The sequence below is a fragment of the Gasterosteus aculeatus genome, chromosome 17 (genome assembly GCF_964276395.1).
Source record: "Gasterosteus aculeatus chromosome 17, fGasAcu3.hap1.1, whole genome shotgun sequence".
NCBI classification, from domain to species: Eukaryota; Metazoa; Chordata; class Actinopteri; order Perciformes; family Gasterosteidae; genus Gasterosteus; species Gasterosteus aculeatus.
Window position 1 is genome coordinate 8,700,710 of NC_135705.1, and position 22,509 is coordinate 8,723,218.

At 41.6% G+C, this 22,509-nt stretch overlaps 3 protein-coding genes across 5 annotated transcripts in view; 1 reads left to right on the top strand and 2 right to left on the bottom strand.

Moving 5' to 3' along the window:
• Positions 1-1,805: 1,805 nt before the first annotated feature.
• mst1 (macrophage stimulating 1) lies at positions 1,806-14,180 on the bottom strand. 3 transcript variants are annotated; one of them, XM_040202735.2, is made up of 20 exons: positions 13,942-14,079; positions 13,534-13,595; positions 13,406-13,464; positions 12,112-12,256; positions 11,598-11,713; positions 11,396-11,510; positions 10,321-10,457; positions 9,738-9,858; positions 9,513-9,631; positions 7,458-7,632; positions 6,717-6,847; positions 5,814-5,916; positions 5,176-5,312; positions 5,032-5,064; positions 4,808-4,922; positions 4,630-4,707; positions 4,274-4,420; positions 4,077-4,183; positions 3,649-3,788; positions 1,806-2,751 (listed from the first exon to the last, which is right to left on the bottom strand). In XM_040202735.2, the coding sequence occupies exons 3-20, from the start codon at positions 13,452-13,454 to the stop codon at positions 2,590-2,592; spliced, it is 2,130 nt and encodes a 709-aa protein (XP_040058669.2). In that variant the 5' UTR covers positions 13,455-13,464; positions 13,534-13,595; positions 13,942-14,079; the 3' UTR covers positions 1,806-2,589. The 3 variants fall into 3 exon arrangements, with proteins under 3 accessions (XP_040058669.2, XP_077948147.1, XP_077948146.1); XM_078092021.1 differs by having other exon boundaries at positions 10,321-10,515; positions 13,534-14,180; XM_078092020.1 differs by having other exon boundaries at positions 13,406-14,082.
• Positions 13,859-17,285, top strand: abhd14b (abhydrolase domain containing 14B). The gene is made up of 4 exons (XM_040202736.2): positions 13,859-13,992; positions 14,729-14,943; positions 15,172-15,413; positions 16,500-17,285. Exons 2-4 carry the CDS (start codon positions 14,730-14,732, stop codon positions 16,710-16,712), a joined length of 669 nt encoding a protein of 222 aa, XP_040058670.2. The 5' UTR covers positions 13,859-13,992; position 14,729; the 3' UTR covers positions 16,713-17,285.
• A 2,628-nt stretch (positions 17,286-19,913) lies between these two features.
• Positions 19,914-22,509, bottom strand: part of cacna2d2a (calcium channel, voltage-dependent, alpha 2/delta subunit 2a) — a gene marked incomplete in the record, with an annotated part of 114,964 nt that continues 112,368 nt past the window's right edge. Inside the window, 4 exon segments of the mRNA XM_078092019.1 lie at positions 19,914-21,153; positions 21,473-21,555; positions 21,787-21,896; positions 22,217-22,340. Coding sequence (XP_077948145.1) covers positions 21,031-21,153; positions 21,473-21,555; positions 21,787-21,896; positions 22,217-22,340 — 440 coding nt within the window.

Consider the following 22,509-nt stretch of genomic DNA (forward strand, 5'->3'; position numbering starts at 1 on the left):
CCACCCACTTTAGGGAAGGAAAGGAGGGAGAGAGGTGGGGAGAGAGACGGGGGGGGGACGAGCATCAGACAGGAGGGTAGAGTCTGGTTCCGGGGTTCCCGAAGTGGGATCCGGGGACTTGGGAAGTTCCCCACAGATGAGAGGAAAAGGTTTAGAAGAAGTTCTAGTAAGATCAGTCTGTCTAGACTGTTTTCGGGGCGAAGTTTCACTCCCCCCCCCCCCACAGCGTTCGAGGTATCACTCTGTAAGTCATAACAAAGGACACACACATCAAATGGGTTTTTTTTGTTGATAAGAACGTCTGCGGGATGATCGTTTCGTTTTTCTGGGTAATAACGGTCTATGTCATTTAATCGTGCAGTAAAAGAACAGTTGGGCTGTGACTCCATGTGCAAAAGGTTCCCAGAACCCCAGAAAAGTTAGTTCCTCTAATGTTTTTTTTCCCTGCTATCTTCAGCTTTTCTGTTTTTACTGACTTAAATAAAAATGGGAAAATCTCATCATTTCTGGGTGGAATTGTTTGTGATGTACTTCAGTTGAATATTCTTGCGAAGGTTTAAATATTGTTTCTTTTTAACCCGCCTTTGTGATTTTCTAGGGATAACTCTGTAAATTTGTACAAGTTGATAAAACGAACTGACGTGATTGAACCACGGTGAATACACATTCCAGGGGCGGCTGTGAACGTGCTGTCATGACAACCAAATATAAAGCTTTAAGCTACATTGATGAAGCACAAGGCTCCATTTGACCCCTCGTTTGTTGAATTATGTTATTCAAATATTCACTGATTACCCTTGAAATCTGCTAACAGATTACATTTACAAAAAAAAAACAATTCTCATTTCACCCACACACCTAAAAGGCACAACACTAAAGAAACTATTATCATAATCATATGCAGGGTTTCCCAGAAGCTTTAAGCTTTGATAGTTGGCGAGAATTATGAATCTAATTGGTCTACCACTATTAATCATACAAAATGAAAGTAAACCAAATGACGCTGAAATCCTAACTGTCAACCTCGTACATTTCCATACGCTGTGTGTTTAGTTAAAAGGGAACATTTTCTACGCTTCGGTCCTGGTAGTTGCGCAAAAGATGAAATGTCAAAATCTTCAGATTTTTGAGAGAAACTTTTGTTCTCTTCCCGAAACGACAGAAAACCGATGCTGGAGCAGGCAGGGGGGGGGGTAGAACGGGCTTGAATGAGAGAGCATTGTGTGCGTGTGTGTGCGTGTGTGTGTGTGTGTATTTGTGTGAGTTCAGTGGCCCTCTGCAGGCTGGTGTCTGAGATTTGGTCCGACTCTGATCTTGAGGTTTATTTAAGCTGAATTCCGTGGGCTCATCAGGACCGGGTTACAAAAATCCTCCTATAGAACTAGAAAGAATGTGCAGCGCATACAGTTCTGCATAAGGCACAAAGGCACGTCCTTAGAGGTGGGGGCAGGCATCAAAAGACACGCAGAGGAGGGATTTCTTTAGAGGCTGGGGGCAAAGAAGGTATTTTGGAGCTGCATTCAGTGCCGGGGGGAGGAGGGGGAGGCGTACAGTTTTGTGGTAAACGGTACATTTCCAGGGGATGTTAGGAACCTAAAATGTGGGCTGTAAACCACCCACACCTCCCCTGTTATTGGGAGCCGCTTATTCTCAGTTATTGTCCTCTGAACCTGTGGGGCAAAAAAATGGATGTTATCCCTTCATGTCTTTTATTTCTTAGAGAATAAATACAAACTTTAACCTGAAGTCCCAGCATTTGTGAGTTATCTACACATTTGATAAATGGTTTGCAACGCACTGAAAAGTTGTTTTAAGCGGTGTTTATTTGTCAGTGCATATATGTCGTCCTTTTGGCAAGCATGAAGTGGAGACTGGTGCAGAGATAATGAATGATTAAATAGTAAAAATCTAATATAACAATTTAAAATATATGGGAGAAGTTACAATCATAGAGAAGTACTACACCCGAACAATTAACAATTACATTTATTTGTATCCTCTGACAGCTGCATTATATTTAAATATATACATCGCTTACACATGCTGAACGAAAAAAATTGTAGAATTTTACTGAACTGTATTCATATGGTAAATCTTCTCTTGGTTGTTTTGCATCATGTTTTGGGACTATGGATGTTCTCTGTTTATTGTTTAACTTAGTAAGTACTGAATGTACGTTGAACACCCTGGACTGGTCGCCTGTCAATCACAGGGCTGACATTGGGACAACCATCCACTGACACACACGGGTCAATAATTAACCTCACCGGCATGTCTTTTGGACTATGGCAGAAAGCCAGAGTACCCGGAGAGAACCCAGGCTCAGGCACCCAAATAAATGCAAAGGCAGGGAGAGATTGATTTAAAGCAGATCATATAATTGCTGCGCTGTCTTTGCATTTTCACCACAACTGAATGAACATAGCAACGTTTTTACTTAATGTTTTAACTAATAAAATCTGACTGTGCATCTTAATGTATATGTTTTTAATGTTTTAAAGAGACATCTGAGAAAGAAAAAACGTATATGGTCAAGTAAAAAAACTGGTGCTCAGAGCTGATCAGTTCCTGTCGGATGGCAGTCTCTGCTTAAGCCATCTCCATGACCTTTTTGATCCAGTCAACATAGACAGAGACACGGATGAAGATGTTGGGCTGCCCCGGGTGTCCACAGCGCCTCATGGGGATGATCACACCCTCAAGTACCCAGCAGTCCCTGTTCTGACACGCCAGAGGGCCGCCATAGTCTCTCTGCAGACACACAGAAACAACACTCTGGAGTCATTATTTCTCTCTGTTATGACTGACTGTCACTGCTGAGGTCGGAAACATCTTGCAGTCACATCTTGTCCAGTCCTCCTCCATTATCCAAATGGTGAATGTGTTTAATATATAGGAGTATATAAATAGCTGTTCGCTCTTTACTTTAAGTGATTTTCATCATCAAACGATTTGAAGTGTTATTTCTCACCAAATAATGTTATACTTGTTCAATAAAGAAATTGTTTTGACACTTTGGATATTTGCATATTCCTTTTCTTGGAGTTAGATGCAAGGATTGATACCACTAAAGCTACAGTCAGCAGCCGGTTAGCTTAGCTTAGCATACGAACGGGAAAGTAGGGGAACTAGCTAGATTTGCTCTGTCCATAAGTGAAAAAACAAACAAGATATAGTGTGTTAAGTAGTTAACCATTCAGGTGTTAGTGGGTTTTGTGTCTTTAAAAAAACCTGTCTGCCTTAGAACTGGCCTTTTCTGTTTTTTTCCTGTCAATGCAGCTACACACTGCAATAAATATCAAAGAAAATGCTACATTTTTGTGTGTTGTGATTTACGCCATATTACCCATAATGCACCTGCACTATAACCAAATAAAGGCAAGAATAAAAAGTGTTCTTCCTCCTCTTGTTTTGTTGTTTGGTTTGTTCATCTATGTACTTCTTTTCTGTTTGCCATCAAACAGCTTCTTTATTTCTGTTGTTTATAGTTAAAGTAAAGTAAATCAAGCCATATGTATACGTTTTAAAGTAAGTAAAAAAATCTTCAAAAAAGATCCTTTTTTGCTGCTGCCCCAGTTCAAAAAAATAATAATTCAGCAAATGGACAAAAAAGCATTAATCTTGTGTACACGTTTGATGGACACTTACCTCACAGGCGCCCACCCCGCCCTGGAAGGATCTGGTGCACATCTCATTCTCACGAACACGACCTCTAAAGTATTTGTTGCATTCCTTGTTACTGAGAACTGGTATGTAGGCCACATTGAGGACAGTCTCATCACCAGTTCCTTGAAAAACAGCAAGAAGGAGGGATGAGTGTGAAGCTAAATATGTTTAAGAACATGTAGAAAATATAAAAGGAAGGTGGACAGATGTTGAATGGTTCAGGAAATATCAAAGCTGTCTGTTGCTCAATGGTCTGAATAGTTCTCTCTTTTAGATACAACATTACTTTGTGGGCAGAAACATGAGAGTTGTTCTAAGGAACTCTCAACAATCACAGAAATTGAAGCATGTTGTAGTTGCACGACGCACGGCATGTATTTAATTAATTGTTAAATTAGGATTATACTTGCCTCTTGTCTCACCCCATCCAGCGATCTCACAAGACGTCCCCTCAGAGACAATGTAGCGCTCAGGAGGGAGGCAGATCTGAGAGATACGCTCATTAAACTGAGCCGGGCTACAGAAAGAGGAGACAGGTGGTAGGAAATTATTGGTATTTTTGTGTGTGTGTTTGTGTGTTTGCTGGGGGGCACTTAAAAGTACACACTATTCCAGTTGAAGCATGACCAGTTGAGACTCTGAGGGTCCGCAGACGATCTTGGTCAGAGGGATAGTTTGCACCCCGGGCTCTCCTTCCTGAGGATCGCGGTACAGGGTTCCCATCTTGGCCGAGTATCCCGGCAGGTCCACGTAGCTGTGCACAAATGCAGACAAGCAAAATGCCAAACGTTTAATATCTTGATCTACTGGTCAAAGCTCTTCCATAAAGCCAGCGCAAGATACGAGGGTCTGCAGTCCTGCTTGCAGCTCTGTGAAGCGTCAGAGCAGTGCTTTAAGCTCAACGCTAATCACTGACAATGATGAATCCCTGAAAATAAAAAACAATAAGTGAACAAACTCTACCAGGAGGAGAAACACTGCTTGGTGCTGATCACCCATCTGGGGTTAACCAGGGATCCTCCGCAGAAATGGTTTCCTTTCCTGCACACAAGAGGTCACAGGTCAGAGTTCACGTCAAGCACAGCTAAGCATATTCTACGTGTCTCTACTGCCGTCTCAAACACGTCCTCTTGAGACTCACCTGTCTCTTAGGCTCACCGTCCACGGCGAGTTCCCAGGAATCCCACCCACGATACGCATTCTCGTCGGCTGTAAGCGGTCCTCCCTCTTCCCACACTCACTGAACTCCACTTTCGCTGTGTTCACAAAAGGGTGACGTATTATTGTAAATAACGGAGGAAAAACTGTTCAGAAGGCTTGTTGTCAACAACAAAGTAATGCTTCAAATCTATTCAGAAAACCTACCTGCTGGTTCGATCATGGACACTTTCTCTCCAGCTGAAAACGGATAAGAAACGGATGTTAAAGTCACAGGAGAGACGCTTGGTTTCAGTTGTCATCAAGCTACTGTGGGAAAGTTGACACAGAGAAAATAAATCAGTTCCGTACCACACTGTTTGATGGCGCAGTAGTCAAACTCAGTTTTGGGGTCCGTGGTGTAGCACCAGGGTCCGTGCAGATCCCCATCCGGGTTACGACAGTAGTTTTCTGTCAGGTTGGCCTCAGGATGCGTACTCAGGTTTATCCTGGGAAGTCACAGTGTTTTTTTTCCAAAAGGTTTCAAAAATTCAAGTAGTCTTAATGGACGTTTTAGTCCCCATAAAAGTCAGCAATTTGTTGTCTGTCGTGGCTGCAACATATTTATTGTTATAGCTGAGAAGCAAATATCCAAAAATAAAACACTTAATTATGTTTTATGAGGTTTGTCCTGCAGCTGTTCCCTGCAGCTGTTTCCCCACCATCAATAATTCGTTTTGATTTATTTTTCCATGGTGGGAGGAAAGTATCCTCCACAGCAGGTTTTTAGGGTTCATGCACACTGTTTAAAGTGTACTTAATTCAGCTCCTGTCCTTGTGTGAAAACAGAACATACACAACACCTATTTCTGGGTATTATGCTTTATACATTTTGGATTTTTAACACAGCATCAACATAAAGGCCCTACACATGGTCCCTTCCATTCTCTGTTAGTAGTATCTTGGATACAGAATCATCTGTCTTTGTAGGACTTAAATGATCGTCATACTTGGTCAGGTGAGGTGTGTTGGCGTTCCATTTCTGGCAGGTGATCCCCTTACGAGTTTTGCGGACCATTCCTTTGTAGTTTCTTCCATTTTCGTGGTAGCAATCTAAAGAAATAACAGGATGCAAGTTTCCTCTATGAATTATGGCACACTGATGAAAACAGTGAAACGGCCTGTTTCCCATACAGGTTTATAGCTAGCATTGTGGATATATTCTTGATATCCGTGTTTTAGTAACACGGAATAAATAAATCCATCCAGGATTCTGCATTTTTCCACCAGAAATGTGTTTTTCCAAAATGAATTTATACCTAAAATGGACAAAGTCTTCGCCCAATCATAGTATATCAAATTTTTCAAAAAGAGATTTGCCAAAATTAGAATCAGTTCGATCTTAAAAGAAGCAGCCTAATAATTATGAACACCTTGATACAGGATATTGATCTCTTTCGGCCTCCTCCTTCCTCATTACACAAATAGCCATCACCTGATGTGCTTAAATGCAATAGGCATTAAGGTTTTAAGTTGGAAAATTTGCATAGAAATGATGGTATGTTCAAAAATACTCACTTGCCTTATAATCTTACACACACTGGAAATTAAGGCTTTGCTTATTAAAATAATCAATGGAACATTTTAGTGTTATGAAATATATTTCTTTCTCAGTTGAGAGTGTTGAATTAATGTTGGGAAATAAACTTTTGAGAAATATAACATACAATAACTTCAATTAGATAAAACCATTATTATTGGTTCCTGGTCCAAATATTCTTAGGTTTCTATAATGGTATTTCTATAATGATGGTTTAATGTTCTTATGTAAATATTCATACAGTCTTGACAACATCATCCGCCAGCCGCAAATGAAATAATCTCAATGCTAAAATCAGAATGAAAAGCGATACCTTCAGCCTCTATGTCGTCTGCACAGCGTTTGATCTGTAAGCAGAGAGCAGTCCTCATCGTTGGCACAGATGTGAAGCACCACGGAGCCTCCGACCCATCTGGGTTACGACAGTAGTTCTCCTCCAAACCCCTGGAAAAGATGTTGCACACAGTCAATCGGGTGGTTTCAAGCTTTGTTCTGTCACATGAAAAACCTCTGAACACCTATAAATAGTTTGGTCCTGGCCATTTATGCGTATGAAACAAAGATCTGCTGCCAGATATCAAAAGCTTTGATGTTTAACATTGTAGCGATTGAAAGATTATTTTATAATGAAGGTTGTACAATGCTAATATCTGGGCCTTTCATTGTTTTATAATACCTAATGAAATGCATTGTACCGAGTGCTATTTGAAAGGGGGAGGGCAGAGATGATTACGCTTCAACAACATACTAATACAACTCAACAGTTCTTCTACTAAAACTGGGTGATTGAAACCCTTGTAATCAGTTTAGGCGTGATGAATGTCATAAATAAGCTCAATATTCCTTCCACATCCATATTGCCACTCAGTGTGTGACCGGCCATTTATCATCGACTGTCAACTGTCAGAAATAAAATCGCAAGAAATGTCACTGCAATGACATCTGGACACTGATATTAATGTGTGAAGCAAATTGAGCACTGGCAAAATACGAGGGCAGAAAAAATGCAAAAACGCAAAAGTACTTCTTCTTCTTCTCTTTGACGTGTTCTTACTTGCATTCGTATGTGTTTGGGTAGAAGGGATGCTCATGAGGGTGCTGGGCATGCCACCGCTGGCAGGGGATACCCGATGTTGTTTCGTTGACTTTACCACGGTAGTCCTCGCCGCGGCCGCGGAAACAGTTGGTGGTGAAGCTGGAGCGCTGACGTTTCTCCACCTGCACCTCAGCTGGACAAATAGAGCCGGATGAAGAGTTAGTTTTAACGGTCACTTGTGCGCTGCACAGAGTTCAAAGGGATGCCGTTATTTAGTGATTTTAGTTCTCTTATTAAGTTAATAATAAATAAATTCAACATGAAAGTGTCATTTTTTCAGTCCATCTTTTTGTATTTCCAGTGCACTCAATGTGATGTAAGAATGAATGTGTTGATGTGAAGCTAAGGCCCCCGTTCACTCAAAAAGGATAGCGGGAAGAGTTTGTGACATCACAGGTTGCCAATCGTTGAAATCCAATCATGTTTCAATATGTAACTTACACAGGTGTGATGTGGGAACTTCGAAGTCCGAAGAAATCTTTTGTTCAGTAATTCAACTTTTAAGAAAAGCAACATTTGCACATTCGTGTTATACATAGTATGTGCTATTTATCAAAGCAGAATTGTAATAATAATAATCTGTTATTTCAAGTTGTGTATTTCTCTGTTTGTTTCTATTTCTGGAAGAGATGGTTAATGAATGATTGAACAATCTACATTTCAATGTTCGTGTCAGGTTATTTCCGCTACCGTGTTTGATTTGTGTTAGTCAATGACTCTGTCTAGAGTTCAGTGCGTCAGGGACAGCGGCGTCCATTTTTCAATACAGAAAATAATTTAACAAATATTACATTAGAATTACTTCAAATCATCTTTTGATTCATTTTTTTTCAATTGCACGTACAAAAACCTTAAAAGAAATACATTGTGCGAAAAAACAAGGTTAAAAAAATGACTTATTTCCGTTAAAAAAATAAAAATAAAATGTGATGTTTGGATTTTGATATAACTTTTTGTTTATCGTGATGAAAAATTGGATTTGAATCGAATAAGTATTTTAACTCAACGCTGTCTGCACCACAAGATGGTGCTATCTTATAGATTTTGGGCCCCAGTGAACTCTGCGCTCACTGGAAATGGAGGCCGCACATGTGACGCTGCACAACTCATGTTGGAATCTGGAGAAAACCCTCTTCATTTATTTTCATTTATCATTTATTTATCTACTAAAAGGTAGTAGGTAGTACTAAAAGTCTAGCATTAGAGTCATTCGATTGAACGTATTCCCAACTGCAAAAGAGTTAGAATAAGAGCAGAATATGAATATGTCTAAATAATAGAAATGTACGATGTGTGATTTTATATTTATTTATTTATATTATATTTAAAAATGTTGCAAAAATACTTTTGACATTATCATACCTTTACATTTTGTATGGTATGAAAACAGAACCCTAATGGGAAACTACAGCATACCTCAGTAAAACCTCACAGACATATAAAACCTTAGAAAAACAAATAACCCAATTGAAAGTTTAATCATTGTAATTAGTATTTAATTAACTTTAAACCTGTGGGAAAAATACATGGCTTTAATCTGGGACAAGGTTTAGCTAATTGACTCTTAAATCAAAGTGAATCATTGAGGCAAGTGTGAAATGTCACAGAATTTGGAAAGTCATTTGTACAAACACCAAAAGGGTGATTTCTCTAAATTGAATTACAGCGATTTAACGAGACTCTAATTCAACGGTGTCTCCTAACACAGCAAGAATCAATTTAGTTCATGTGTCCTTGATTGTGTCAGACGAAACTAATGGCAAAAACCAAATGGAAGAAATAAGAAAACTTTACAATTACAACTTTTTTAGGGCTAGTTGTCATCTATCATCTATTAATCATTGTCAATTAATTAATTAATTAAGTTGGCCCATAAACTAAGCAAATGTAAAGAATTCTATTTACAGAGAAAGAAAAAAGTATGAATGAATATGAGGTTTTCTTTCCCATCAACCAATAAATTAATCAAATAATCATTCCATCTTTAATTCTATAAAATGAAAATCGTCTTACTGCACTTGCTGATCTCACAGTTCTCCCTCTCCACCTCTGTGTCTGTGGTGTAGCACCAGGGCACCGGGGAGGCGTCGGGGTTACGGCAGTAGTTGTCATCTAAACTCTTATCAGGGTACCTAAAAAAATATATATAAGCAAAGAGTCTTTTTTTCCATATTGACAAAACAAAGGACTGAAACAGTTTGGAACAGTTTAAATGGGCGACGTAGTGAAGAGTACTACTTTTCAGGCTGGTAGATGTGTTGGTGAGGGTACTGCTGGTCCCATCTCTGACACTCTCTGCCACTCACGGTGTGGTCCACCTGCCCTCGGTAGTCCTCCCCATTACACCTGATACAAACCTCTGAAAACAAAAACACAAAATCAAAGTGTGAGAGAGAAACAAAGCTATACCCGTGCGGGAAAATTGGAATTCACTGGTTCTATAATATCCAAATAATTACTCATGAAGGAACTGACACAATAGTTATTTGTTACAAAGGCTTCTAGAAATAACAATGTTGTTTGTTGCTGATTTTGGGGGAATGATGTGTAACTGGTGCACTTGGTAATTACATCCTTCTCATACCAAACTAATCATCATTTAGCCAGTCTGCAGACTACCACAAAACATATGAATCAACAAAGGCAGTTAAGAAGTGAGTGAGTTTTTTCCTTGGGTGGTGGAATGTGTCACTTTTTTTCCTCTTTAAAAAACTAATGAGCGTAAAACTATGACAATACTTTTTCAAAGCATCGTCTTTATGTCCCATCGTATCGGTAACAACAAATTTTACAGAAAAAAAAACTATTTGGCGGGCCGTACCATCTTTGCACTGGGGGATGTTGCAGCTTTCATATCGGCGCTCGGGGTCGGTGGTGTAGCACCACGGGCCGATCCGGTCCCCGTCTGGATTTCTGCAGTAGTTCAGCTCCAGACCGTTGGTGGCTGTGGGAGTCCACCTGAGACGGACAGGGAGTTTCCCAGTGAGTGACGGACGGCTTTGGTTAGCGCGGAGTGCTGCAAAGATGTCATAGTGTAACATTTGTTTCTTTTGTGAGCACTGCAGCGGAAATGTAACACGTTTAAAAGACGACTGGCAGCTTTAATTTAAGGGTGTTAACAGCCACGGAAGATGAATGGTGTGGGAGTGGGAGCTCTTTTTATATGTCGCCATTTCAGAGGAGAGTAAAAGCAAATGGCAAAATGACTTGTTATTTTGTGTTTTAGTGCAACGGCAAAAGAACACTTTGAAACTTTAAAAACACACAATGACTTAGCAAAAGAGCTGCTACTCGAAAGCAGGTAGATAAGAGTAGACAATTTGGGCTAAAGAAACAAAACACATCACCTGCAGTCATTTAAATAAGATGTTTACATATGAAGGAATATTGAGGGGAATGTTTGAATTAGGTTGTCCTATTTACTATTATTTCAATGACAAATCCACAAGTGATAAACATCAACAAACAGAAAGCGTTGTTGTCCTTCTGACGCCTGTCCATCTTTGCTGGCAACACCTTGAGTGAATTCCTTCAACTGCTCTAATATTGCTGATGAAGATCATCTTGTCCTCACAAAGCAAATCGTTGGCCATCAACCGATATGCTAAATACAACATTTTTATCTTCTAGATTCAAATGAAAAAGTGATGGAAACTGCAACATGACTGTTTGGAAGAGGCATAAAACCAGCTGACAGTAATTCTGTTTTTTGCAAATGAAACACAACAGTTGGACTGAAAACATTTATCGATTTAGACATAAAAATGGTTTTGTTTAGCTTTTTCTACATATTTCACAACTATCTTTAAAAATGTTATGCTACAATGTACCTGATAAGTGATGACAATGCTTTAAAGACTTGCGCCTCCATACCGTTCATCAGAGGAACATCTCACCTGTGATCATGAGGAAACTTGGACCACCACTGCTGGCAGGTGAGTCCGCCTCGTGTTGTGAAGACTTTCCCTCGGTAGTCTTCTCCCTTACCCACGATGCATTTCCTGACGTAGACTATTAGGAAACAGGAACGAACCGATCAGACAACTCCAGCACTGATCGGTCACATTTATCTCTGAAACGCCGTACAGCGAGTCCCACCTTTCTTCTCGTAAAGGTCACAATTTACGTTCCTCTTCACCTCCGCATTGCTCCCGTCACCCACCCAAGGCAGATGTTTGCAGGAAACAGTTGGACGTGTCTCGTAGTTGAACGCTCTGGTGTTGTGCGATATTAAGGGATAAGAAAAACTTACAGCAAGGTATACAAATGAAAAGGTTCATAATTTGGCGATAATGTTTATAAATGTGAATATATATACAGTAGTGCAACAGTGGGAATTATTGAGTCTTTAATAGATTCAGATGGAGCTCTTTAAGGCAAAGTGAGTAAACCATATGAAGATTTGGCTACAAAGACTTAAGATCAATTCAATATTGCTTCGATTTCTTTTAGTTTACTGGCATTAAATAATGTAAATATCAGCAGACGTGTCCTTTAATTCACTTTCCAGTGGGCCACCAAATAAGCCTTTTTCTGATCATGGCCCCCGCTGTGAGAACTAGGTTGCCTATCAATGCTCACGACCTGCTGCGGTAAAGTAGAGGATGGATACCTGCAGTCCAGAGACTGAGCGCAGCGGGTCGCACAGTCCTCCAGGTTCAGACCCGGTAACAGCAACACTCGAGCTGAGTTCCAGGAGGTGGGAACCAGCTCTCGGCCCTCTGAGCGCTGGAAGTCATTCAGGGGACTTCGGTAGCCTGTTTGTGCACAATGAAACAAAAAAAACAAAAAGAAATGCGTCTGGCAGGAGTGTATCTTGATGTATCAAATACAGGTTTGAGCTGCAGTGGGTCTGCCCACCGGTACCAGCTGCATATACATAACCTTTCGGACCAAGACACTACAGGTTTGTGAGAAAAGAGGCCAGAAAAAGCTTTGAACAGCAACTACTCGACTGGTTACTATAGCCGACAACCACCAATACTACTAGTTCTATTGGTGCCGCTGGTGTGCATTCACCTAGTGCCAAAATGTATGACGCAATAATCATGTTGCTCACAAAAATACACTTTAATAGCTTACACATTAGTTTTCTCACCCTCACACACCAAACAGATCCTCACTGTGAAATCAATCCTAATATATATATATATAGATACCATAGGAAAGTTATACTCCTTGTGACAACACATACAACTAAATACCAATTAGTAATTTACAGTAGTGAACTTCAACAGTGTTTATTTACTAAGGCACAATACAAAAATACAAATTTGAGGTACTTGTACTACTGAGGTATTTATATTTGTTGCTTTATATATAACATCTGGAATTCATTGTACTTTTATCTCTATTTCCCTACATTTCATCTGACAGCTGAAATGAAATGTTTCTTTTCTCGCTTTATAGTTTTTTATAACACAAAATCGGATAATCTGAAGAGTGAACTGCGGTGTAAAGAAAATCCTCCTTCTTCTGAAGATAAATCAAATAGTCGAAAAGCATCTTGGATCAGCTGGAAAAATGCGTCATCCAAAAAGTTTTTTATGGGTAGTGGTTCACAGGACAGCGACTCTTATGATTATGATTCATTAGTATACAAAGACGTTAAAACATCTGTACACGTAGTAATGCGAATCCTAAAACAGCATCTTATTCAATATTTAAAAAATGACATGGACCACTTTTCTGCGGAATGAGTACTTTTACATTTCAAAGTACTTTGAATACACAGTAACGGCAGAGCGTTTACTCACACCACTGGCACTCATTCAAATGCATTATATAATAATAAAGAGTACCATCAAAAATATCGAGCTAAGAACGGGAACACTTTTTTTGTTTTGTTACACATTTCTTCACAGACATTTAAAAAAGCACAACTGAGGATCATAAGACTTTCTTACCAGCAGCCAGTCCGACTGTGAGGAGAATGTGGAGCAGCAACAGCTGCATTGTCTGCGGCCTGCGGACGATAAAAGGTTGATACCACTGGACGGAAGTCAGATTGAGATCTTTTCCTTGAAGTATTTACTGAAGAGTCAACGTCCAAAAACGAGTCGATTTGCCCCCCAAAAGTCCAGCAGGGTCTTAATCCTGGAAAATATATAACAGTGACTTAATCACAAACACCCACAGTGGACTCTTACTCAAACAGAGGCCCTAATCCCCCAAACACATCCAATCAATACTCGGTATTAATCATTAATGGCGAGTAGCATGTTTTCTTCTTATGACACGCGCTTTATTTCCCCCGACCACATGTCACCGATGACAAAACCACATATTTTGAAATACAGAAATGTTTTTTTTTTTAAATTGCTGTATGAACAAAATCAATTCTCTTTACAAACACTAGACGTCAGTAGAATAATCTTCCACAGCTTTTTTCCCCCCTTCCTGTTTTCCGGTGTCTAAGGAGAAAACGCAGCTGATTACAGACCGAAGCAGCTTCTCTTTGCGGGTAAATCGGTTCACTGCCGCAGGCTGTCAGGTAAACAACAAACAACAACAATGCGGATCGTTTTCCCGTCGTGTTCGCGATGAAGTGCTGAGCGCGAGCTCGATAATACAAATCGAAATGATCTCATCTGGACTTTGATCAGAATCTTTAAACTTGTCCGCAAGCTCTGCGTCCTGAACGCGACCTGAACGCAACACGTGAGAAGCCAGATGTTGTCTGCTGTGTTATTGACAGCTGAGACTTTTCAAGGCGTTGTTGTCGAGTACAGTCCTAAAGTACTTTGTACTACATGTCAAATGGAAGTACTTGTGCTCATATTCAACAGGTTAACTTTGCAGTATTCCGTGAAGCTTTATTACCCACTATGTTGTTGTACAAGTGTTCAATAGCCATGCCATGCATTTAAAAAAAAGGCATATTTTATATTAACACAACCGCTGGTAGAATGTAACCAAGTGCATTTACTTTACTACTTTACTTCCATGTTATGCTATTTCATACACCTACTGCACTACATTTATCGGTGCTTTGCTGATTAAAACTATTAATACGTCATCAATTCATACATTTCTATGCAATGTTGTATAGATCTAAATACCCAGCAGTGCATAGAGTAATTACACACATTAAATATCATTCTGAAATGGATCATTCTGCATAATGAGTATTGTTTTTCCTCGTACTTTTGGGTTTATTTGATGCTCAATTTATTCTTTTACCATAATAACACTGTGAAGCTAAACGTCTGTTGTTCTCTCCCGTTCAGCATGTCAGCTGTGAGGATGACGGAGGGGAGTGTGCACGTGGAGGGCTGCAAAGCGCCGCTCTTCTACCGACAGAGCGAACCCACACAAGGGGAAGCCAGACTGTCGGTTCTACTCCTTCACGGGATCCGTTTCTCCTCAGAAAACTGGCTCAACATCGGCACTCTGGAGACTCTCGCCAAAGCCGGGTGCCGCGCGGTCGCCATCGACCTGCCAGGTACAGAGAGTACAGAAGAGTAAAAGTTCTGTACAAGAGTGAACTTTTCTCCTTCGCTTCATGCAGCGTCTTTGCCTTCACAGTTTAAAAAAACCCCATCTGTTCTAAATGTTCCGGTATCCGATGAACGTGAAAACCTGCTGCCCTTGTCTTCTTCCTGTCTTTCGCCTCCTTCACTTTGCTGTCCATTCTCTCTCTCGCTCGCTCTCTCTCTCTCTCCCCCCACAGGCCTCGGCCGCTCGGGCTCAGCCGAGGCCCCGGCGGCCGTTGGTCAGCTGGCCCCCGCGGGCTTCCTGCGCGAGGTGTGCGAGCAGCTGAGCCTGAGCCCAGTGGTGGTGATCAGCCCGTCCCTCAGCGGGATGTACTCGCTCCCCTTCGTCCTCCAGCACCCGGCCCTGGTACGCGCCTACGTGCCCGTGGCTCCCATCTGCACCGAGAACTTCACAGCAGAGCAGTACCGCGGCGTAAAGGTACAGTCCGCGTGTACGGTGCTACTCTAGACGACCGCCGTGACCTTCATTTGGTTTCTTTTTTCGAGGACGACACCGTCTTCTGTCCGTTTTACGCGTGTAAGAGGAGCAGATGTGACGTTCGCACATGGCTTTCATCCCGCTCCCAACAATTCACCAAAGGTTCCTCAAACGGCGAGTGAAGGCGGATTATCCAGAAAGGAGACGTGTTTGTTGCAGAGTTATAGCTCCCCTCCAAATGCTTCAATGTGTTCCGTGATTTGGGTTAAAATAGCACAGCAGAAAAGCAGTGACGTGACAACAAAGTGAGATGTGGAGACAAAAATAAAGAGATCATTTGCAGAAGACTCTTAATCTTTGGACTTCTTGTTAGACCTCCGAACCCTCTGTGGTGCGGAATTATTCTCGAAATACCGGTTTAATAAAATAGTTTATACATCGTTATTTCACAAGGAGGTTAAAAAGATTATTTTCCACCACAACTTTAACCCTCGTGTTGGCGTGGTCATGATATGTTGCTTTAACACCTCCAATGTGATGCGATTGCCATCAGAAGGCGGAGGTTTCCACGTCCACTATAGAGTGGAGGAGATGCAGCAACACGAGGCGTTTACACACAAAAAGCGTCAGAAACGCTAGAGAGAGAAGTTTGAACCTTGACTGTTTGGGGGTAACTCGGCCGCTGTTGCTTCAGTCTTTGTTTAATCTGTGTCCTGCAACTTTTTGTAAATATGTAACTAGATATTTGGATGGTCCCTTTCAATGCAGGACTTTTACTTTGTAATGGAGTGGTTTTATATTGTGTGTCTGCGGTCTGAATTCTTTCTCTGCAGCTGATAAAACCTATTAAGGTCTGACCAACTACGATTTTATATACTTTTATTTATTAGTCACACTAAATAAAAAAGCTGTCCTATCTTTTTATGACACCTGTTTGAATGTGTTTGAGGTAAAATAGAGGACAACTAAAAAATCCCTTTAGTCACGGGTTTAGAAAAAAACCCTGGAGAGGAAGGACTCAGAAAATGTGTCGTCACAAAGGTCTCTTACATTCGTGTGTGCTTTTGTGTCCCGTCTCTTCTCCAGGTGCCGTCGCTCATCGTCTACGGTGACCAGGACACGCAGCTGGCAGAGCGGTCGCTGAACAACCTGAGAAATCTGGCCAATCACAGCGTGGTGGTGATGAAAGGAGCCGGTCACCCGTGTTACCTGGACGACCCGGACACTTGGCACCGAGCGCTCACCGGCTTCCTCGACACGCTGTGCAGCAGTGGAGGGACACCCGACAGTCACACATAAATGAGTCACAGGAGCCACACAAAAACAACTATTTACCTGATTTTTACTCCCTTTCTTTTAAGCAATAAAGCTAAGAGGGTGAGAAATGAGGCTTTAACTTTCAAAGATATCGTGAGAAATATGCTTATTAATTTTGCTGAGTTGGATGAGAAAAAAATGAATCGGAGTTGGTTTTAATCTAGGCAACATAGCAGTCTCACATTTAAAATGATAGACATGAGATATGAGTCGTGTTTAGTTCTGGTAGGAATATCTGAAGAAACTTAAGTCCTTTCATCAGAAATTGAAACTGCCCTGAACACGAGAGCCTTCTTGGTAAGAAAGATAAGTGGGTTTTTACTTTATACTATAAAATCTAACAAACTATTTTGTATTATAATCAAAATGAATGTTGCAATAAAATATTTATTCAATTCAAATATTTACTATATATGTATTCTCAATGTAACCAGAAAGTAAATTAATCTCCACCTGTGTCTAAACAAAAAGACAGAACACCACACGCTGAAATGAAGTGAAAAATATGAACATTATTTAATAACTGATTCTCTGTAATAAACAATTTGAAAATATTTTACAAGGAGTCACAGACACAATATTTTACAAATTTGCCCTCTTCTTTTTTTTTTTTTTTTTTTTAGCTTCATAAAAAAGAATGGAGCGACACGGACCAGAGTCCAGAAAAGAGGGAGCTAAATCTTCCAAGCACACGTACATTCACACTCACACACAAACAAGAAATAAAAAAGAAAATAAATTCAAAACGTTTTGACTTCAGATCTCAAACTTATCAACAGTGCTGTATTCCTATATTTTTATAACTTCACGGATAATTTGACTGATTTAACTTTTTTTTCTTCTTTTTTTCTCTCTAAATGTTGCAGTTATTTTTAATTTTTTAAACACATTTTTCAAACATTGCACCAGACTACAGACTACAGGATCACACACGCACGTGTCTTTCCCACAGAGACGCACCAACACAGAGGCAGCGAGGGGCGGGGGGGCGGCGAGAGGCTTCATGAAAACCACCACGCTTATTTCAGGCTCCTTTCCTGAAGCCAAACTCCTCCCTCTCATCGTCTCCAAGCTCGTCCAATTCTCTAATTATTTTTTTTTTCTTCTTTTTCCTTTTGGCAAATGTAAATTTGTCAAACCACAGAAAATCGGAGGGTGAGACCCCCTTCGGAATATGTTTGTTTTTTTTCTCTGCCGGGACGCACACACGGACGCCGCTGCATGATTTCTCCATGGCCGCTGCCGTTGGACGGGACCGGCCTGCTCTGTGGAGACGCACTCCCTCAGCTTGCCTCTGATATTCCCGCCTCCCCCCCCCCCCTAAAAAACCCCACCTGGGGAGCGATGTCCTTGGCCTACCTTTGCCTGGTGATTGACATTATGTCATTAATACGTTTGCTTGTAGGTGTGTTGGTGCATAATGTCGGAAAATAACTGTAGGCCTACATACTTGGTTTGTGTGTGTGAGGACTGTAAGCGTACGGAACCGGGTAAAGAGAGGAAGTTGCAGGGGGGGGTACATTTCCACGGACACGTGTAGCACTCAATTTACAGACAGTGGAAATGGGGAAATACAGACGCAATCCAATGGCACAGGACGGAGACAAAAAAACGCCGGAAAAGCAAAACTGCATCCGGCATCCGATGACTGAACACTGAAAGAAGCCAAATTGGAAATACACCTTTTTTTTTTTTAAACAGTCTTTTGTGTCTCTGAGTCAGATGTGCTGCAGTCAACTGCGCCAGCATGTTTGTCACATCAAATAGAACCAACAACTGTACAGAGTTCAGATTGTGGCGCGAGTCGTCCCTCCGGAGCAGTGCGGCGAGGTTTCGGGTGGGTGTGAACATTGAAGGTCGGAGGCTTTTTGAATTTTTCAAACTCCCACTTGGCTTTCAAGCATTTAATCAAAACATCAATCAGGCATCAATCAATAACGAACCATTTCAAGACGCAAAAATACAAAATTAGAGCTCACTATACTTACTGCGGAATACCAAGAAAACCCCGGGGAGTGAATGTTTTGGAGGATCTATTTGTGTGAGTGAACATGAGGGAGGGAAACGTGTCGGCGCTCCGTACTGTGTAACACTAAGGCATTTAGAGAGGCTTTGTTAACTATGTTGCATTTGAAGCAAAAACACTGATGAACTACACATTCTTTTGGACACCTCTGCTCTCTAAGATTAATATTTAGGCAGACTGATGGTTCAAAGATGGATTCTGTTTGTTTCAGTAAAATCCTTTTTTTTTTTTTTCTTCCCCACAACACTGGGGTTTATTTTTTTTTTTTGTCCGTTGCAATAGAGGAACAGGAAAAACAGCTATGCTACCACAACTGTCGTCCCCCATACACTCCACTTCTCATTTTTAAAGACATTCCCTTTGAGGGTTTTCAACGCAAACTAACACACACACACACACACACGCACGCACACATCCACACACAAACACATACGAATCAGGCAGAACTATAGCAGTCAAGGTGGCCCTAAAAACGCTCTATGGCCAGTTGCTGTATACGGATAGTGTATCATAGCTCTATACATGGCTTCGTAAAGGAACGGTATAGTAACTCCATACGATGGCAGTCAGGCGCAACCACAGTCGGGGGCGGGGGGGCGGGGGGGCGAATACATTAAGCAAAGAGAGAAGGTTGGCGCGATGGCTCCGCGTGGGAAGCTACTTCTATAGCTGACGGATTCAGTTTTCACAAGCTCCTCAAACGTGGCCGCGTTATAAAGGTACTATAGGGTAGCTCTACTCTTATACAGCCAATATGATCCAAAACAAAGTGCATCAAGGCACTATGAGACAGAGCGGCTCCTAAACATCGTTAAGGATCAAATGATGAACTGCGACGGATTACAACCAGGCTACTACTGTACGCGATCACCGTGTTTAGTTGCCTCTTCTGCACTTTTGTTGGAAAATGTTGACAAGCCCGAATCCCCCCCAGCAGCGAATGGTTTTTGATCGTTGAACAGCATCAGTCGAAGGTAATAGAAGCCCCACAAATAAAAGAAACGGCCCATCCAGTACCACTGACCAGCGGTCACAAGGCCGTCTTTGTACGACCATTTATGTAAAGCACATAAATACTAATCGTGATCGTTAGTAGAAGCTACCGGAGAAGCCTCGTGACGATTGGCAGAGGTGAGCTTTCCTATAAGCGATTTCTCTTTCTTCTTTTTTTTTTTTTACATCATTCCAAAACCAGAGGTCAGAATGGTTGATTGAGAATAATACACATCAATGATGTTGCAAATCTGCAGTCCCCAAATACCGATCAATATTTTACAGCTGTCATTAGTGTGTAAGCCTTAAATTGGTAATATGAGAAAAGAAATACTTCAAAAAATGCAATTATCATCGTGTCATTACCATAATCCGCAGTGGACGTCTTTTAAAAGATTTAATCTGTAATTAGGCGCTGCACAGAATGTATCTGCTTTCAGTTTCTGGGTTTCTCCTCATCCTCTCAAGGTTTATTCTAAACCTAAATCAGAAGCCATTTCCTCCTTGTGTTTTGGCTATAAAAAATAAGACCACATAGAAGTCTATCTCATTTTGGCAAGTAGATATAGTGCATGAATAAATTAATGTCTTTTTGGATAAACACCTTACGAATTCCTCTTCAGATTAAACCTACATACACCATTTGTCTGGAATATTCATCACTCCGGCAATAATACTTGACATGTTGTATCCTTGACAGCTTGATACCTTTTCTGTTATTTTCTTTTATGGTGGCTAAATGGTCCACCGCCTCTTACCAGAGGACAATGACACAGCGATGAGACTCTGAAAAGGAGGAGAGAAGAAAAGAGACGAGTCCCAGCATCTGTCTGACCGAAGGCAGAAAAGACATTCTCAACCCTGCAGTCTGTGGCGGAGGACGGGAGGTCTGCGGCGAGGACATCGGCCTGTCCTCTCTGCCCTCCCTTCTCTGCATGGTCGGGGGTTGGTCGGGGGGGGGGGGGGGGGTCATTAAGGGGGAGGGGCTGGGGCAAGGGTGCTTTCTCTCTTCTGACGTTGCCTCCGATGATCCGGGTGGTCCAGCAGAGCTCGCGGATGAAGGACGACTGGCCCAAGACGCCAAAAAACGTCCGGCAGTTGTCGCCAAGAGACGTGGAACTGAAGCGAGCTGGGGGACGCGGCACTCAGGGCTTCCAATTTGCCGAGAAGGGAAGTCCCCATTATTACCTATGAGTATATCACGGGGGCGTGGAGGTGGGAGGGGGGGGAGACAGGAGGGGGTCGGTCGGGGGGGCTAAGCGGAGGATAAGTTGAGTTGAATTAATGCAGCGGAGAGGGACGGTGGGGGCTGACGGCTGGATAAAGCAGAAACAGCTGGATGAGCAGTAAGGTGTAGAGGGACGGACGGAAGGAGTGTCCCCGTCCACAGTCGGATGTGTTCTCCTGCACAGTGAGACACGTGGCCGTGAGAAGACATCTAGCCTCAAATAACACAAGAATTATAGTGGATTATAGAAGTTGAATGTAAACTGAATTATGTAATTATGTATTTCTCATGCTGCGTTTCTGTATGTTAATGCTAAACCTCACAATGTACATTTCGTGTTTGCCAAATTTATTTTAAAACCCTCCCCTGATCATCGAAGCACTTTACTGTTTTCCACTGTATCTGTATTATCTTAACTTTCAGTTCCGATCTTCAGTTACTGAACATGAAACATAAAATCAATGTGCGTGTTGCTATGGTGTCTGAAACTCTTACGGAGATGTTGTTGTCGAAGCAGGTGGAAGGTCCTTTCCGATAGCGCGCCACCGTTACGTCTTCACACGGATTATCTTCCTTGACTGAACGTTTTTTAACTAAAGGAAAATAAAAGAATCCTTTGAATTATTTCTTTAGCAATGTTTCATCATCCGCCCACATTCCAACTCCTTATTTGGTCCAACATATTCTAAATAACTGGAAATAATGTACGCTATTATGTTAAAAAAAACAACTGATAAATCTATTTTTGTCTTTGTTAATCTGGTTTGTCTTCTCCTCTGCCATCTGGTATACGATGTGAAAAAGGATACACTCCTCCTCCTCCTGCGAGAGCTTCTCTATCTCGCAGGTGTTGCATGGCATCTTCTCAGCCACCACAAACAGCAAGTTGGTGTTGTTAATCTTCTTGGCGTGAATCAGCCTGCAAAGAGAGAGAGAGACAGACAGACAGAGAGAGAGAGAGAGGCAAGTCAGTCAACAGCCCCCCTCTGCTCGCTTACATCACAGCCTCATTTGCTAATGGATCAGCGGGATTCATGAGACTGTATTGTAAGGCTCATTTAGCCGATGATGTGACCGTTCCATTAAAGCCGATGCGGTTTAATCACCAGCAGAGTTTATTAGCTCAGACGGAAAGAGGAATCCATCTTGTGCCTCAGCCACAGTGCCGTTCTTTGTGGAGAGCGCGTGTGAGCATCCGCATGTGTGTTTAAGTGTGTGTGTTTCATCGTGTGCACAGACCTGGAGCAGTTGCCACAGTCTTGCAGTATGTTGTAGGAGCTGCTGAGATTACTCAGGTAGTACTGGGTCTGAATCATTACACAACTCCGCTCCTTGGAGTCGATTCCTTCTGCATCGACCTCCTCTGCAACGTCACCCGAACACGAACAGACAAAAAGAGTTACACTCGGCAGTTCGGTTGGTTTATTAGATGTGCTTCTAATGTTGGGTCACAAAGATGAACGTGGGGGGAAATTATGGGATAAGCTGTAAAACCTCACTACTTCATCTCTTCAAAGTTTTCCTTTAAACTT

What these genes read in the sequence shown, in the direction of transcription:
- abhd14b (XM_040202736.2), top strand. Translation starts at nt 14,730, where the DNA reads ATGTCAGCTGTGAGGATGACGGAGGGGAGTGTGCACGTGGAGGGCTGC. An exon ending in GGTCGCCATCGACCTGCCAG is followed by an intron (nt 14,944 to 15,171) that starts GTACAGAGAGTA and finishes CTCCCCCCACAG; the next exon opens with GCCTCGGCCGCTCGGGCTCA. An exon ending in AGCAGTACCGCGGCGTAAAG is followed by an intron (nt 15,414 to 16,499) that starts GTACAGTCCGCG and finishes TCTCTTCTCCAG; the next exon opens with GTGCCGTCGCTCATCGTCTA.
- mst1 (XM_078092020.1), bottom strand. Translation starts at nt 13,454, where the DNA reads ATGCAGCTGTTGCTGCTCCACATTCTCCTCACAGTCGGACTGGCTGCT. An exon ending in GCTCAGTCTCTGGACTGCAG is followed by an intron (nt 11,714 to 12,111) that starts GTATCCATCCTC and finishes GCACAACACCAG; the next exon opens with AGCGTTCAACTACGAGACAC. An exon ending in GTCCATGATCGAACCAGCAG is followed by an intron (nt 4,923 to 5,031) that starts GTAGGTTTTCTG and finishes TTGTGAACACAG; the next exon opens with CGAAAGTGGAGTTCAGTGAG.